General features: G+C 27.9%; 1 protein-coding gene and 1 long non-coding RNA gene across 51 annotated transcripts in view; one reads left to right on the forward strand and one right to left on the reverse strand.

Annotated features, from left to right (window-relative positions):
• LOC107455746 (uncharacterized) overlaps nt 1-13,140 on the reverse strand; it is a 125,849-nt gene that overhangs the window by 31,971 nt on the left and 80,738 nt on the right. For 27 of the 50 annotated variants that reach the window (XM_087159535.1, XM_087159565.1, XM_087159534.1 and 24 more), the window contains 12 exons: nt 12,861-12,920; nt 12,538-12,597; nt 12,401-12,460; nt 11,028-11,087; nt 9,925-9,984; nt 9,639-9,698; nt 8,467-8,526; nt 8,182-8,241; nt 6,818-6,883; nt 6,650-6,721; nt 2,899-2,964; nt 763-828 (listed from right to left, as the gene is read on the reverse strand). In XM_087159535.1, coding sequence (XP_087015661.1) covers nt 763-828; nt 2,899-2,964; nt 6,650-6,721; nt 6,818-6,883; nt 8,182-8,241; nt 8,467-8,526; nt 9,639-9,698; nt 9,925-9,984; nt 11,028-11,087; nt 12,401-12,460; nt 12,538-12,597; nt 12,861-12,920 — 750 coding nt within the window. The remainder of the gene's footprint in view (nt 1-762; nt 829-2,898; nt 2,965-6,649; nt 6,722-6,817; nt 6,884-8,181; nt 8,242-8,466; nt 8,527-9,638; nt 9,699-9,924; nt 9,985-11,027; nt 11,088-12,400; nt 12,461-12,537; nt 12,598-12,860; nt 12,921-13,140) is intronic. The other 23 variants (XM_087159543.1, XM_087159529.1, XM_087159573.1 and 20 more) reach the window with 7 other exon arrangements.
• LOC147813893 (uncharacterized) overlaps nt 1-13,140 on the forward strand; it is a 33,467-nt gene that overhangs the window by 13,537 nt on the left and 6,790 nt on the right. The window lies entirely within an intron of this gene.

A 13,140-nucleotide genomic window follows, 5' to 3' on the forward strand; every position in this document is an offset into this window, starting at 1 on the left:
TAAGTTTCGCCAAAATGAAGTAATTTCCTAAAAATTTAGGAATACAATGTCAGTGATGTCGTCTTGAGGTATCGTAGTACTGAAATTTTGTATTACTTGTTTGGAGATAACGTTAACTAGCTGGATTTTCTTACGCAGTTCCTTAATTGGGTATACTATAGCCTACGTCACAGGTTGTGTTATTCCTACTAAATTTAACCCATGAACGGCATTTTCTGCGAGCCTAACTTCAAGCCACAAATAAACAAACGAAGTGTTTGATCGTTTAAATAGCTGCTCGCCAGATTTTATTGCATTATAAAGAAAAGTAATTGATATTCGATTTTTGATTAATAATTGATTTATGTGGATAGTGGCATAGAATTTAGCATTGCGTCATGGTAAATGTTATTCCTACTCAGTGGAAGTAGTTGTGTTTTTTTAATATTATACCCAATTGTTTAAGTTATACAATGAAACAAAATTGGTTTAAAATCCTATATTTTTTGTATTCTCTGGTAAGTTACAAATGACAAAGGAAAGAAAACTTTTTCACCAACAAGATATAATTCAGTCAGATTCACGAAAAAATAAAATTTCGGCATCTTATGAAAAAAAAGTTGATACGTTTCCTGTCAGGAAGTGTGTCAAACGTTATTAAAGTGTCGGATGATTTTCAAAATTAATTAAAGAAGCACGAAGAAGATAGAAATAATGTAGGACTTTACTGCGTTCGGTTTAGGAAATCAGAATTCAAAAATTCTTTAAGAAAAAGTATCTTACCACTCTGTAAAGCAGTGGCTGATGATTCAGATTCACTCACAGCTTGCAATATTTGACTGCTAGATCCTGTGAAAAGTATTTATTTGATTAATAATTAGTTAAAATTTCTTATAAATTTGACAATTTACCCCATCACTTGTCAAATTGATTGACTCAATTAAACACATAGAAAAGAAACAAATTCTCTAGACTTCTAAAATAAAAATTTATTATTCATCACTAAAAACGTTTCGCTGTTTATTGGAATTCATACGTTTTCATTTGCAGATCTTTCTTTCGTTAGCAATCTACCCAGCTTCAAAACGACGTGTACCATTTGTTTGATAATTTCACATAAAAGCATACATTAATGCTTGAAAAGCACTGAGATGATTATTCATTATTTAATGCTAATTTATCTACAACGTTGTTTCATAAAATTACAATAATTTTAAAAATCATCTAATGTTTTGCCGAAAAAGTATTTTTTTCTCGCAACTTATAAATGTATTTAGGTTGACCCGCAATCCATCGGCTGTTTATTTTGCAAAGCTGATACTGAGTGTATCATATTTTAAAATTTTATCACCTAGGTTACCTTTTAAAATTTAGCAAAAGGAATAAAAGGAAAAATGAGCGCTAAACCAAAATGCTATGGGATAAGCCCCTCAACCTACTTTGGATCAATGACCTCTCGTATATAGGATGAGCTCGTATAAAGGATCCTGGCCTAAGCATTTGTTTCTTAAAAACTTTGGGTATTTATTTTTTCACATCTATGGATATTTTTTAAAAATTTGACGCTTACTTTGTAATCTGAAACAAATTTAAAATAGAATCCTCATTGCAAAAAGTTATTAAAAATTCATAAAGTGTCCTCTATTATGTTATCAATAAATATGCTCCTACCGTGAGTAAACAAATGCTTCTTAAAATTTGTGACTGCTTATTTCTTGAAACATATTGGTATTTTTTAAAAAAGTGAGATTCACACTTAAATCTGAAACAAGTTTCAAATGAATTACTCATTAGAAAAGGAACAAATGTGAATTATCTTAAAATAGGAGTGAAATGATAAAAAGGAGGACATTTGAAACTTGATTAAAATTTCAAAATAAGCGTCACATTTTACAAAAATACCCATAACTATGAAGAAATAAATACTAAATTTTTTTTAAGAAGCAGTTGTTCAGTCTAAACCGTGGGACGCTAAGAACATCGTTAACATAATGGAGGACACTTTGCGGATTTTTTATAACTATTTGCAAGGAAGAATTCATTTGAAACTTGTTTTAGATTAAAAAGTTAGCTTCAAATTTCTCAAATAAACCCATGTCGGGTTCTCAATATCTCAAATATACAGTTGTGCAGAAATAAATAACTGAAATTTTTAAGAAGCATTTGTTTAGTCCAATCCATGCTACGTAAAGAGCCATCCTACGTCATCCCTACTAACAGCTTATCAGTGGAGTTGAACTCTCCATACTGAGGAAGTGGGGTGTTGTGCTCATCTCATAGCACTATAGTAAGAGAGGTCATCAACCCTTAAAGTAGGGTGTAGCTCTCATTTTTCCCCTACTAAAGAGAAATCCAAAGTTAATTGCATTTTGAAAATATCCTTTAGAATTATTAAACAAATGCAAAAACACATAAATTATACAATTTAATTGACTTAATGATATATTCAATGATTTTTTAAAAAAGCCAGTTATAAGCAAACAAAAAAATTACGAACTTTATATTTCTCGAATAATAAACTTTTATTTAAAAAATGTAACATTTAATTAAGTTAATATATTGGTATTTCAAGTGAAGTTTATAGAAACAGGTGGGGCACAAATATTTCAAATTCATATGAAGATCACGAAGCCTTTTAACGTAAAAAGTGGTAAGTTTGTCAACGTTAAAAGGCGGTTTCAAATCAGACAATTTTACTGTTATCAATGCTTTAATATTTTTTTTTTGTGCTGAAGTAAAAACATAAGCAACTCATCGGTATTAAACGAAAAAAAAAAGCTCCCTATCTGAAACTCTTCACAGCCCACTGGTGTGCAATAGCGCCAACATTGTGAACCTATGGTTTTTGATAAACTGACTAAGTTTATGTTTGTTTAACAAAATCAAAATTTAATAATTCTTTATAAGTAAATTTCTTACCACTTTGAGAAGCAGTGGATGAGGACGCAGATTCACTAGCTGATTGTAAGATTTGACTGATAGATCCTGTGAAAAGTATTCATTTGATTAATAATTAGTTGAAATTTCAGACAAATTTGGAGATTTTACACAATTTGTTAAATCAATTAACTGAACAAATTAAAAAGAAGCAAAAATTCGTTAGAGATTCCAATTGCAACCCTTTGAACCTGAGCACCAAATTGGGAGGTGAACGCTCTATCCCCCGAGTGACCGCGCTTCATATGCATTAAGATTTAAAAAATGCTTTTTTCAAAAGTTTTTTACACAATAACATGCAATTGTTTAATGCTGCCATTTTTCAAGGATACTATCAATTGGCCGGGATAGCCTGGTTGGTAGGGCACTGGGCCCATGTCCAAGAATTCGTGGGTTTCGATCCCCGCCTTCCGAAGACTCCCCGTGTAGTAAATGGTGACTGATGCACGTTAAATCTGTCGAGTCACCAAGTCTAGGGGGTACTGAACCAGGAGTTTCCTTGTCTTCTGGATTGGTTCAAAATTATAAGGCTACGGAGTTGAACATCAGTAGTCGTAAACCCAAGATTGGGTCGGTTGTTCAACGACGGATTTTAAATATAAAATAAAAAGGATATTATCAAATAATCGGTCTATTGAAGCTTTATACTCTTATTTTTATTTGTAAATACCTAGAAGCAATTAAACAAAAATTTGTTTTCAGGTATCTCATTAGAAAAGTTAGCAGTACGTATGCTCCTTTTGGTAAAAAAAAAAAAATAATAATAATTTTTATTGGTATTAATCGAAATCTTTAGCAATATTTTTTGTTGATTCCTGTAAATAGACATAATTATAAATTTGTACTAAAATTTTTACTGTGAATTAAAATTAAACTTAATAACAACCGGAGCTTAAAGTTTTGATCTGTGTTATATTTCCTACTTTTTAGAACTGCTCACTTAGTACTTTTTTTTTATCCAAAAATTTTATAAGTTTGCTGTAAATAAGTAGGACATGACGTGAAGAGAGGTAGGGCCGGATTAACCTATAGGCACACTAGGCACGTGCCTAGGGCCTACGAAATTCAGGGGCCTACGAAAAAACTTGGGAGAAAAAAAATTTGTTGACAAAAGTAATTTAGCTTTAAAAACAACAAGTGTATTTTGCACAAAATTATGAAGATACAAATAAAAATATAATATTTTTCGGTAATAAATTATTTTGCAGAATCTTATGATCTAATATATTACTTTTTTGTGATTTTTGGATTCAACGAAATCTTGCATTATGCTGTCGAATTCCAAACTACGCAAAATTTCGTATTCAATAGACATAAGTGCGAGCGATGCCAAACGATCTTGATTCATTGTTGAACGCAAATAATTTTTTTATCAATTTTAATCTGAAGAAGGATCTTTCTTCTTCTGCATTTGATCCAAGAATCGACAAATATATTCTTAATGCAATGTGAACGTTAGGAAAAGTATTCGCAAGTTTATCTTTAATTTGAGCCTTCAACATCTCTTGTGCAGATTTATGTTCATACAAATTTGAAAATAGTAAAAATTCATCTACAAAGTTTTCCTCTAAATCGGATGAGTAAATTTTCACCAAATTTTGCGCTTTTAGTTTAATCTCAGATTCTGACAAATTTTTGTGAACAAGAAAGCCGAAATTATCGTACAAATCACTGTAAGCTTTACGCCTTTTAGTCATTTCTGAAATTAATGCGTCTAAAATGGTGTAAATATTTCTTGTAATTAATCTCACTATCAATTTCACTGTTTTCTTTGCTGGTTTGTTGCTGTATTGTTGACGTGAAGTGTTTACATAGTTATCGATCGAACTAATCATAATGGTATTATCGATATCAACTGCAATATCGGCAGTATGTCGATATTGCAGATAAAGTTCGATAAACAAATTTGTAAATTAAAATCCATATTAATAAAAATGTTTAAAAAAAATATGCAAGAAAATTTTAACATAAATTTTGAAAAGAGGGGAGGAGTGGGGGAAGGAGGGGAGGGCCCTAAAACGGCTATGCCTAGGGCCTACGAAAGGTATAATCCGGCTCTGGGTAGATGCTATCTACAAAATCTTTAAAATCCCTTTCTTGTGAAAGATGTTTACTCTTAAAATTGTGTTCGCTACCCTTTTATAAACATAACAAAAACTTTGTGATTTAAAATTACAAAAATGCGCAACTTATATACAAGTTTTGTAAGTATGCTAGTTAAAGCCAAGTTGCTTAAACTCTTGAAGAGCCATTTTAAACTTTCTTCCAGTCATATAGTAAACTAATTATTAGGAAAATGTTAGATAAAAGATAGTACATTTAAGTCTGTATAAATTTTTTAAATCACAAATATCAAATTTTTTGAAAGCTTTAACGTCATTTCAAAACTTGTCTACAAATTCATCGTTTAAAGTCATATAGATTTTATTTGGGGAGATTAATTAATAATAGTTTTGCATAAATGCTGTAAGAATATTATTAAAATTTGTAAAACATTAACAAAAATTCATTTTTGATAAATTCGTCTTGAATAATTTTACATTATAAGAGTATTGTTAAAAATTTCATATATGTACTTTTAAAATTTTGTTATTTATTTAGATACTTAATTTAACTAGTTCTTGATAGAGTTTCCTGCACTTAACGTGGTTAGAAAGTTACAGCATATGGATAACAACTTGTTATTGGTTGCTGAGTATTAGAAAAGAGCTGGAGCGCCAGCTAAAACTCCTTTTCAACAGGATCAAGGATAGAATGGCTAGGATGGGAGTAGCCACGAAAAAGGATTTTTTCCTGATCGCGCAACGGCGTCTTTTTTTCCTTTTCAACGAAAAATCCAAACTCAATTGAAAGGAAACGAAAGAAAATGGAGGGAACATAGAATAAAAGACAAGGTATCTCGAAATATTCAATCATATTCAAACGAAATATCAATGTATTCGGTGGAATCTCGAAAGTATAGGTACGTATTCTTTTTCCTTCGTCTAAAAATTGATTTCAACCATTTAAAGTATCCATCATAGGCAAAAATGATGAAATAATTCGTGAAATAATTAGCTTTGAAAAGCGATGATAACTATTCTTCGTGCCCTTATGGAGTTATTTATGTTCTATATATATTATACCAGTAAACAGTCAAATTTTTAAAATAAAGTTAGTTTTTATGCCACGAAGTTATTTTTAATGGGAAATTTTGCAAACTAAAAACAAAGTTATATATTTTATATTTAAAGAGCTGGATTAGCCTATGAATAATTTATGAAAATTTAATCGGTGAAATAATGGAACAAAACCGCTATCTAAACATTTAACATGGTTTTGACGTAGAGTAAGAGGCTCAAGAGAAGTTTTATCAATACTGGATATTCCGGATGCACTGTAAAAAAGTCCAGTAAAAAATAACGACACTCAAGGTACCGGTATTTTTCACAGAAAAATCCGTTGTTATCAGAACATGTTTCGGAACAAAAAATTTGACATACCATAAATTTTAAAGTTATAATTACCGTAAAATCACTGAATAATTCTCATTAAATAAATATTACTGTAAAAATTACGGTAAAATAGATTTTACGGATGATGAATTAAAGTGACGGTATTTTATGCCGTTATTTGACCCGTTTTTTTTCGTTTTATAGTTAAATGTGGTAATCGATTCCGCTTTCTTTTTCTTTTTGGATAATGTTGAAGCTATATAGCTCACTAACAATGTTTTAGATGCAGGTACTCTTACCAACAGCTGTTGACGACGATGATGAAGAAGAAGAGGAGTCAGCTACTGTCTGAGAAAGTTGGCTGGTAATTCCTGTAAAAAGCGTACAATAGTTTGGTTTTGACACGAATGTAAATTGTATACATGGTATTTCATCATAATATATTAATATTTAAGGGCAAAAATTACCTTCTTGAGAAACAAATGACGAGGAAGAAGATCCAGTATTTGATTGTCCACTCTGATAACTACTGCCTAAAAGATTCACAAACAATCCGCTTTTTAACGAACTATTTTTAAAATTTCAATAAGTGTATTCACAAACATATCAAAATTATTTTATTATCAAAGTATTTTCATAAAATGTAAAGCATAAAACATATTTTATAATTTTTTATAGGAAAAATATGCTCTATTGTTTGAATTTGAAACATATACATTTTGACTTTGTTTATCAGTAAAAGGGAATTTAAATGTAGTTTATGTGGTCTACATCCCAACTGGTGGTTTAGATGTAACCCATCAAGAAGCTGCTTTCGTAGTCAACAATAAGATAAGAAATTTCCTTAAAATTTTTAAAAAAATATTTTTTCCAACTTTTTCTATTTTTTTAAATTTTTTTCAAAATAGAAAGGAACATGTTTTGGATTTTCTCGCCACATTTATGCTATACAGAAAAAAAAGTTATTCAATCAAGTTCATCATTATTAAACCATCATAATTGGCTAATAGTACCAGCAGTATGTTTTATTTGTATAGCTTTTGAAATAACCTTAAGAAATTGGATTATAACAGCAAATAGAGATATAGAAATAAAAATGCTAACGAATAGAAATATTAAATTTAAAAAAATCCACAGAATTTTCTTTTGAAATTAAAAAGAAGAATTAAAAGCAAAAGCATAAAACCAATCAAAAACTTATAATTAATAAAAAATATACTAAATCAATGCAGATATATGTTTTAACAAAATGTTCATTTTCTCAAACTCTGTTTTATCTTATTTTGTGGCTCCATAAAACTTTGAATTGTGCATTCAAATAAAAATGTGATGTGACTAAAAATTGCATTTGACAGAACTTACAGTCTAAAATACATCGTTCTAAAGATAGAAGTATGAAGATAAAATTTTCTTGGGACAACTAATTTGAGCGTCACCTTCCTTTTCTCTGACAAAGTATGCGCTTATATTTTTACCAGTATTCTATCGATAAATATATACCAAATTAATATTTAAAAAATATCTCTTTTCATCCCGTATCAAATTGGAAGGTATTCTAATAATAGTAACAGTATCACATACCTTCATATTTCTCTCGTTCAAGCAGCAAGAGGCACAATAAATATTTTTAACCAAACTTTTTATTTATAATATAATATTCACGGCTTTTTGAGACACACAAATTAAGATAAAACATAAATTAAAAGAATGAACTTTTCATAACGCTCTTTTTAATTGATTTATTTATTTTAGTATAAAAGTTTATAGGAATAGTTATTTTTATTAAGTTTAGCATTATTTTTATTTATGATTAACAATTGTAACATTATACCTTGTTGAGATCCTGACGATTCAGATATCGATTGACCTGATGTCTGCAAAATTTGACTACCTGCAAAAACCAGATCAACAAAAAAATAATTAAGAAAAGGATTAGTTTTTATTTTGTTTGCCAAGTACTAGCATTGATTTTTAAAATGAGAGCTAGTTTCATGATATCTAATGTAATATGAAAAGTTTTTGTTAAGCATTTTGAAAGATACAAACTTCATAGGAATGGTTAGTTTTATTATGCTTGCATTATTTTTATTTATATTTAATAATTGTAACATTATACCTTGTTGATATCCTGATGATTCAGATATCGATTGACCTAATGTCTGCGAAATTTGACTACCTGCAAAAATCAGATCAACAAAACAATAATTAAAAAAAGGATTAATTTTTATTTTGTTAACCAAGTAATAACATTATATTTTAAAATAAGGAGCTAGTCTCATGCTATCTAACTTATTACGATAAGTATTTCTTAAGCATTTTGAAATAAAATATCTTCAGGTATTTATTTTAATTATTCATTGTTGGGAAGACTAACATTTGGTTTCTGGTAACAAACGCAATTAATTAAAATATATTATATTTTTTTGTAAACAATACACAATTCCTTTTGAGGCGCATGGTAAATTTGCATGCTGAAACTCATTTGTGATGATAAAAAGCAATTGCTTAAAATTTATTTTATTAGATATTTCTATTCAAAAAAAGCAATTAATGATTAATTTTCATTATGCTAACCAAGTATTAGCATTGATTTTTAAAATGAGTAGTTAGTTTCATTTAAAGCAAGAACTTAAAATTAATTTTATTAGATATTTCTATAAAAAATCAGTATAGGAATAATTATTATTTTGTAAGATTAATTTTTAATTTGTAAGTAAGTAATAGCATTAAATTTTGAAATGATGATCCAGTTTTATGCTATCTAATATAATATGCTAAGTATTTGCTAAGCATTTTGAAAGAAACAAACTTTATCAAATAAAGAAAATATTTAAAAAAAACTTATAAATTATTACTTTAAGAAAAAAATATTCTTCAAACTTCAAGTATATTTTTTAATTATTTATCGTTGGGAAAACACACACAGGGTTTTTGGTAACAAATATAATAAAAATATATTATAGTCTTGTAAGCAATAAACAATTCCTTTTGAGGGACATGGTAAATTTGCATGTTGAAACTCATTCTTGATTTTTTTTAAAAAAAAACAAATTCTTGAAAATTTATTTTATTAGATATTTCAATAAAAAAAGCAATTTAGGATAAATTTTTATTTTGTTAACCAAGTAAAAACATTTAATATTAAAATAAGGAGCTCGTTTTATGCTATCTAATATAATATGCGAAGTATTTATTGAACATTTTGAAAGATGCAAATTTTATAGAAATGGTTATTTTTATTATGCTTAACAATATTTTTATTTATGCTTAACAATTGTAACATCATACCTTGTTGATATTGTGATGATTCAGACATTGATTGACCTGATGTCTGCGAATTTTGACTACCTGTAAAAACAAGATCAACAAAACAATAATTAAAAACAGAATTAATTTTTATTTTGTTAACCAGGTAATAACATGGAATTTTAAAATAAGGAGCTAGTTTTATGCTATCTAATGTCATATGCTAAGTATTTGTTAAGTATTTTGAAGGATACAAACTTCATAGGAATGGTTATTTTTATTATGCTTGCATTATTTTTATTTATACATAATAATTGTAACATTATACCTTGTTGATATCCTGATGATTCAGATATCGATTGACCTAATGTCTGCGAAATTTGACTACCTGCAAAAATCAGATCAACAAAACAATAATTAAAAAAAGGATTAATTTTTATTTTGTTAACCAAGTAATAACATTATATTTTAAAATAAGGAGCTAGTCTCATGCCATCTAACGTATTACGATAAGTATTTCCTAAGCATTTTGAAAGATACATACTTCATAGGAATGGTTATTCTTATTATGCTTTGCTTTATTATTTAAGCTTAACAATTGTAACATTATACTTTGTTGATATACTGATGATTTAGATATTGATTGACCTGATGTCTGCGACATTTGACTTCCTGGAAATTAATTTCCTCATAAATTAAATTACATAATATCAGATAAAATTTTATTGCCTGAGAACAAAAGAAAATTAGAATGAATGATATAACTGCTTAATATAACTTAGATTCAAATTTCTTTTAAAAATATGGAATACCTGAAAAATTTTAGTTATGAAAAAGTGTTTGCGTTGTAATGACTGATTTTTAAATTGTTTGCCGGATTGATTTCAAATATGGCATCCACTTATTTAAACAGTTAAGAATTTTTCAAAAATTGAACTTGAATAAACGGAGAAAAAGACTGTTTGTGATCTATTTTCTGATATTTTTGATGCATTTTTATACTAAATTGAATGAGACTCAAGTACTTATAGTTTAGAAGTTTTTGAGGTTCTATTCATAAAAAGTACAGGTTTATATTTATGTCCAGTGACGCGTCCAACTTTTCTTTCTAAGTAAGTGAAAAAAATTGTTTTACGCGTATGTTTAAGGAATAATCTAATGAAACAAAGGCAAAGTCGTAGAACTAAGAAATTAAAAGTTATTGAAGATTTTACGATTAAAAGTACAGTTTGGTATTTATACCTGTTTCTGCGACGAACACAGTTATAAGACAAAATGGTTCAAATGTATTGCATCCTATGTAATGTTTTATGCTAAATTGAATGAGATTTAAATCAAGTCTAAAGAATCAATAGTATAATTATAGTATAATCAATAGTATATCAATATTATAAATCAGTATTATCAATAGTAAAAATTTTAATATTGTACCTGTTTGGTATCCAGATAACTCAGATATTGATTGACCTAATGTTTGAGAATTCTGGCTTCCTGTAAAATAATTGAATTTAAATTTTAAATAAAAAATTTCAATTCATTTAAAAAAGTTCATATAGCATTAAATTTTATTTTGTAAGTCTACAAAAATAGATTTGTAAAAAAAAGAATAAATTTTTTGCTCCTTTATGAACGTAAAAGAATTAAATAAGTAATTTGAAAGCGACAATATTTCTTATTAATTAAAATGGGTGATTAAAATAATGTAATTTTTTTATGTAATAATAAGTAATTTTTTATGTAAAATTTATTAATAATTAAAATAGTATATCTCTTTGATTTCTTGATGACTCAGAAATTTCTTGATCTGATATCTCAGAGCTTTGATATTCTAAATATACTATTTTCTTTGTTTTCCATTAAATAATTGAATTCCTGCAATTAAGCCCGTAATTGAACTTAATCGCAAATTAAACAGTCGCAAAGTGAGTCTTATTACATTAAAGTATCTTTTTCAAATACAAGCAAAAAATTTAAACCAAAAATCAGTGAATTTCCAAAATAAATAAATAAATTTAAAAGAAAATAAATTAAAAAAAATTAAAATAATTTTACTATTCCGAATATAAGCGAATAAATACTTCTTTGTTTATCTAAAAAGTGCACAAACTGTGAAAATATGATGCAATTGTTTTCCCGATTCTACAGTACATTTATCCTTCCGGATTGTATAGTTTATACCAATAGATAGATTTTCTTCCGAAAACCAAATAGTTTTTGTTTTGTTTTATCCTTCTTTGTTATTTCTTGTATAATAAGTACAATATTATACCCCTTTTATATACTGATGATCAGAGTCTGATTATCGTGGCACTTGCCCAGGGCCTACGAAAATTGATGGGCTCCTCGCACATTAATATTTAAAAGAATCACACTGTATGTAAGATTGTGCCTCGCTGATTCATTAAACTTTCATTACAGTTGTCAAATTTTTACTCAAAAGGATCAATCAAATTAGTGACGCATATCAATAAAAATCAACTTTTGCTACTGGTGCAGGTAAACTCAATGTGCAGTTAAAGCTCATAATGAGTAGAGTACGAGCCCACTGTTAACACACTTGTATAATTGTGAAATTTTTTAAAATCAAAATAGAGTTTATAAAATTTTTTTTGCCAGTGTAAAATGCTTAAGGACTTGTTTGCCCATTAATCAGTATTTGCTCAGGCCCTGCTGATGACTCAGATATTTATTGACCTGAAGTTTGAGAACTTGGACTTCCTCGAAATACAGATTTTTTAAAATTTCGTTTTCTATTTATTTAACATTTATTTAATATTTCTTTAATAATAAGTTTAATAACTAACCTCTTCCATATCCTGATGACTCAGATATTGATTGACTTGATGTCTGAGAGCCTTGACTTCCTGAAAACACCAGAGAAATTTCATTTTGTTTAGATTTAAATAACATTATTTCCTTCATTATAGGTGTAATATCATACCTCTTTCATATCCAGTTAACTGAGTTATTGATTGACCTGATGTTTGGGAACTTTGGCTCCCTGAAAAATAAGTTAATAATGAAAAATAGGTTAATGATGAAAAATAAACTGATCAGGAAAAATAAGTTAACAAATAATTAATGCAAAATAAAGCTTTTTTTATATCTGCTGGTAGAATAAACTTATAAAATATGGATAATATAAAAGAAATTATTAAAATATTTGAAGGAGACATATTTTAAAAACCTATTGCTATTAATTGAAATGTTAACTTAGATAATATTGATTTCTTTCATTTTAATATTACAACTAATATATCAAACCTGTTTGATATCCAGATGATTCGAATATTGATTGACCTGAAGTCTGAGAACTTTGACTTCCTGAAAATAAATTTTCACTTGAAATTAAATCACGCAATATCAGACTTAATTAATTTTGTAAAAATGTTAATCTATTACATTAATTAAGTTCTGAAAATGATTGAATTTTCGAAGATGACAAACTCAAGAAAAGTAATTGCATTAGCTTTTTGGATCGTATCGTAATTTGCACCATTGGATTAATTTTCTGCTCAAGAGCGAATGGTTTTTTATTGTATAC

The sequence above is a fragment of the Parasteatoda tepidariorum genome, chromosome 3, assembly GCF_982258835.1.
Source record: "Parasteatoda tepidariorum strain Cologne lab strain chromosome 3, Ptep-v5.0, whole genome shotgun sequence".
Classification (NCBI taxonomy): Eukaryota; Metazoa; Arthropoda; class Arachnida; order Araneae; family Theridiidae; genus Parasteatoda; species Parasteatoda tepidariorum.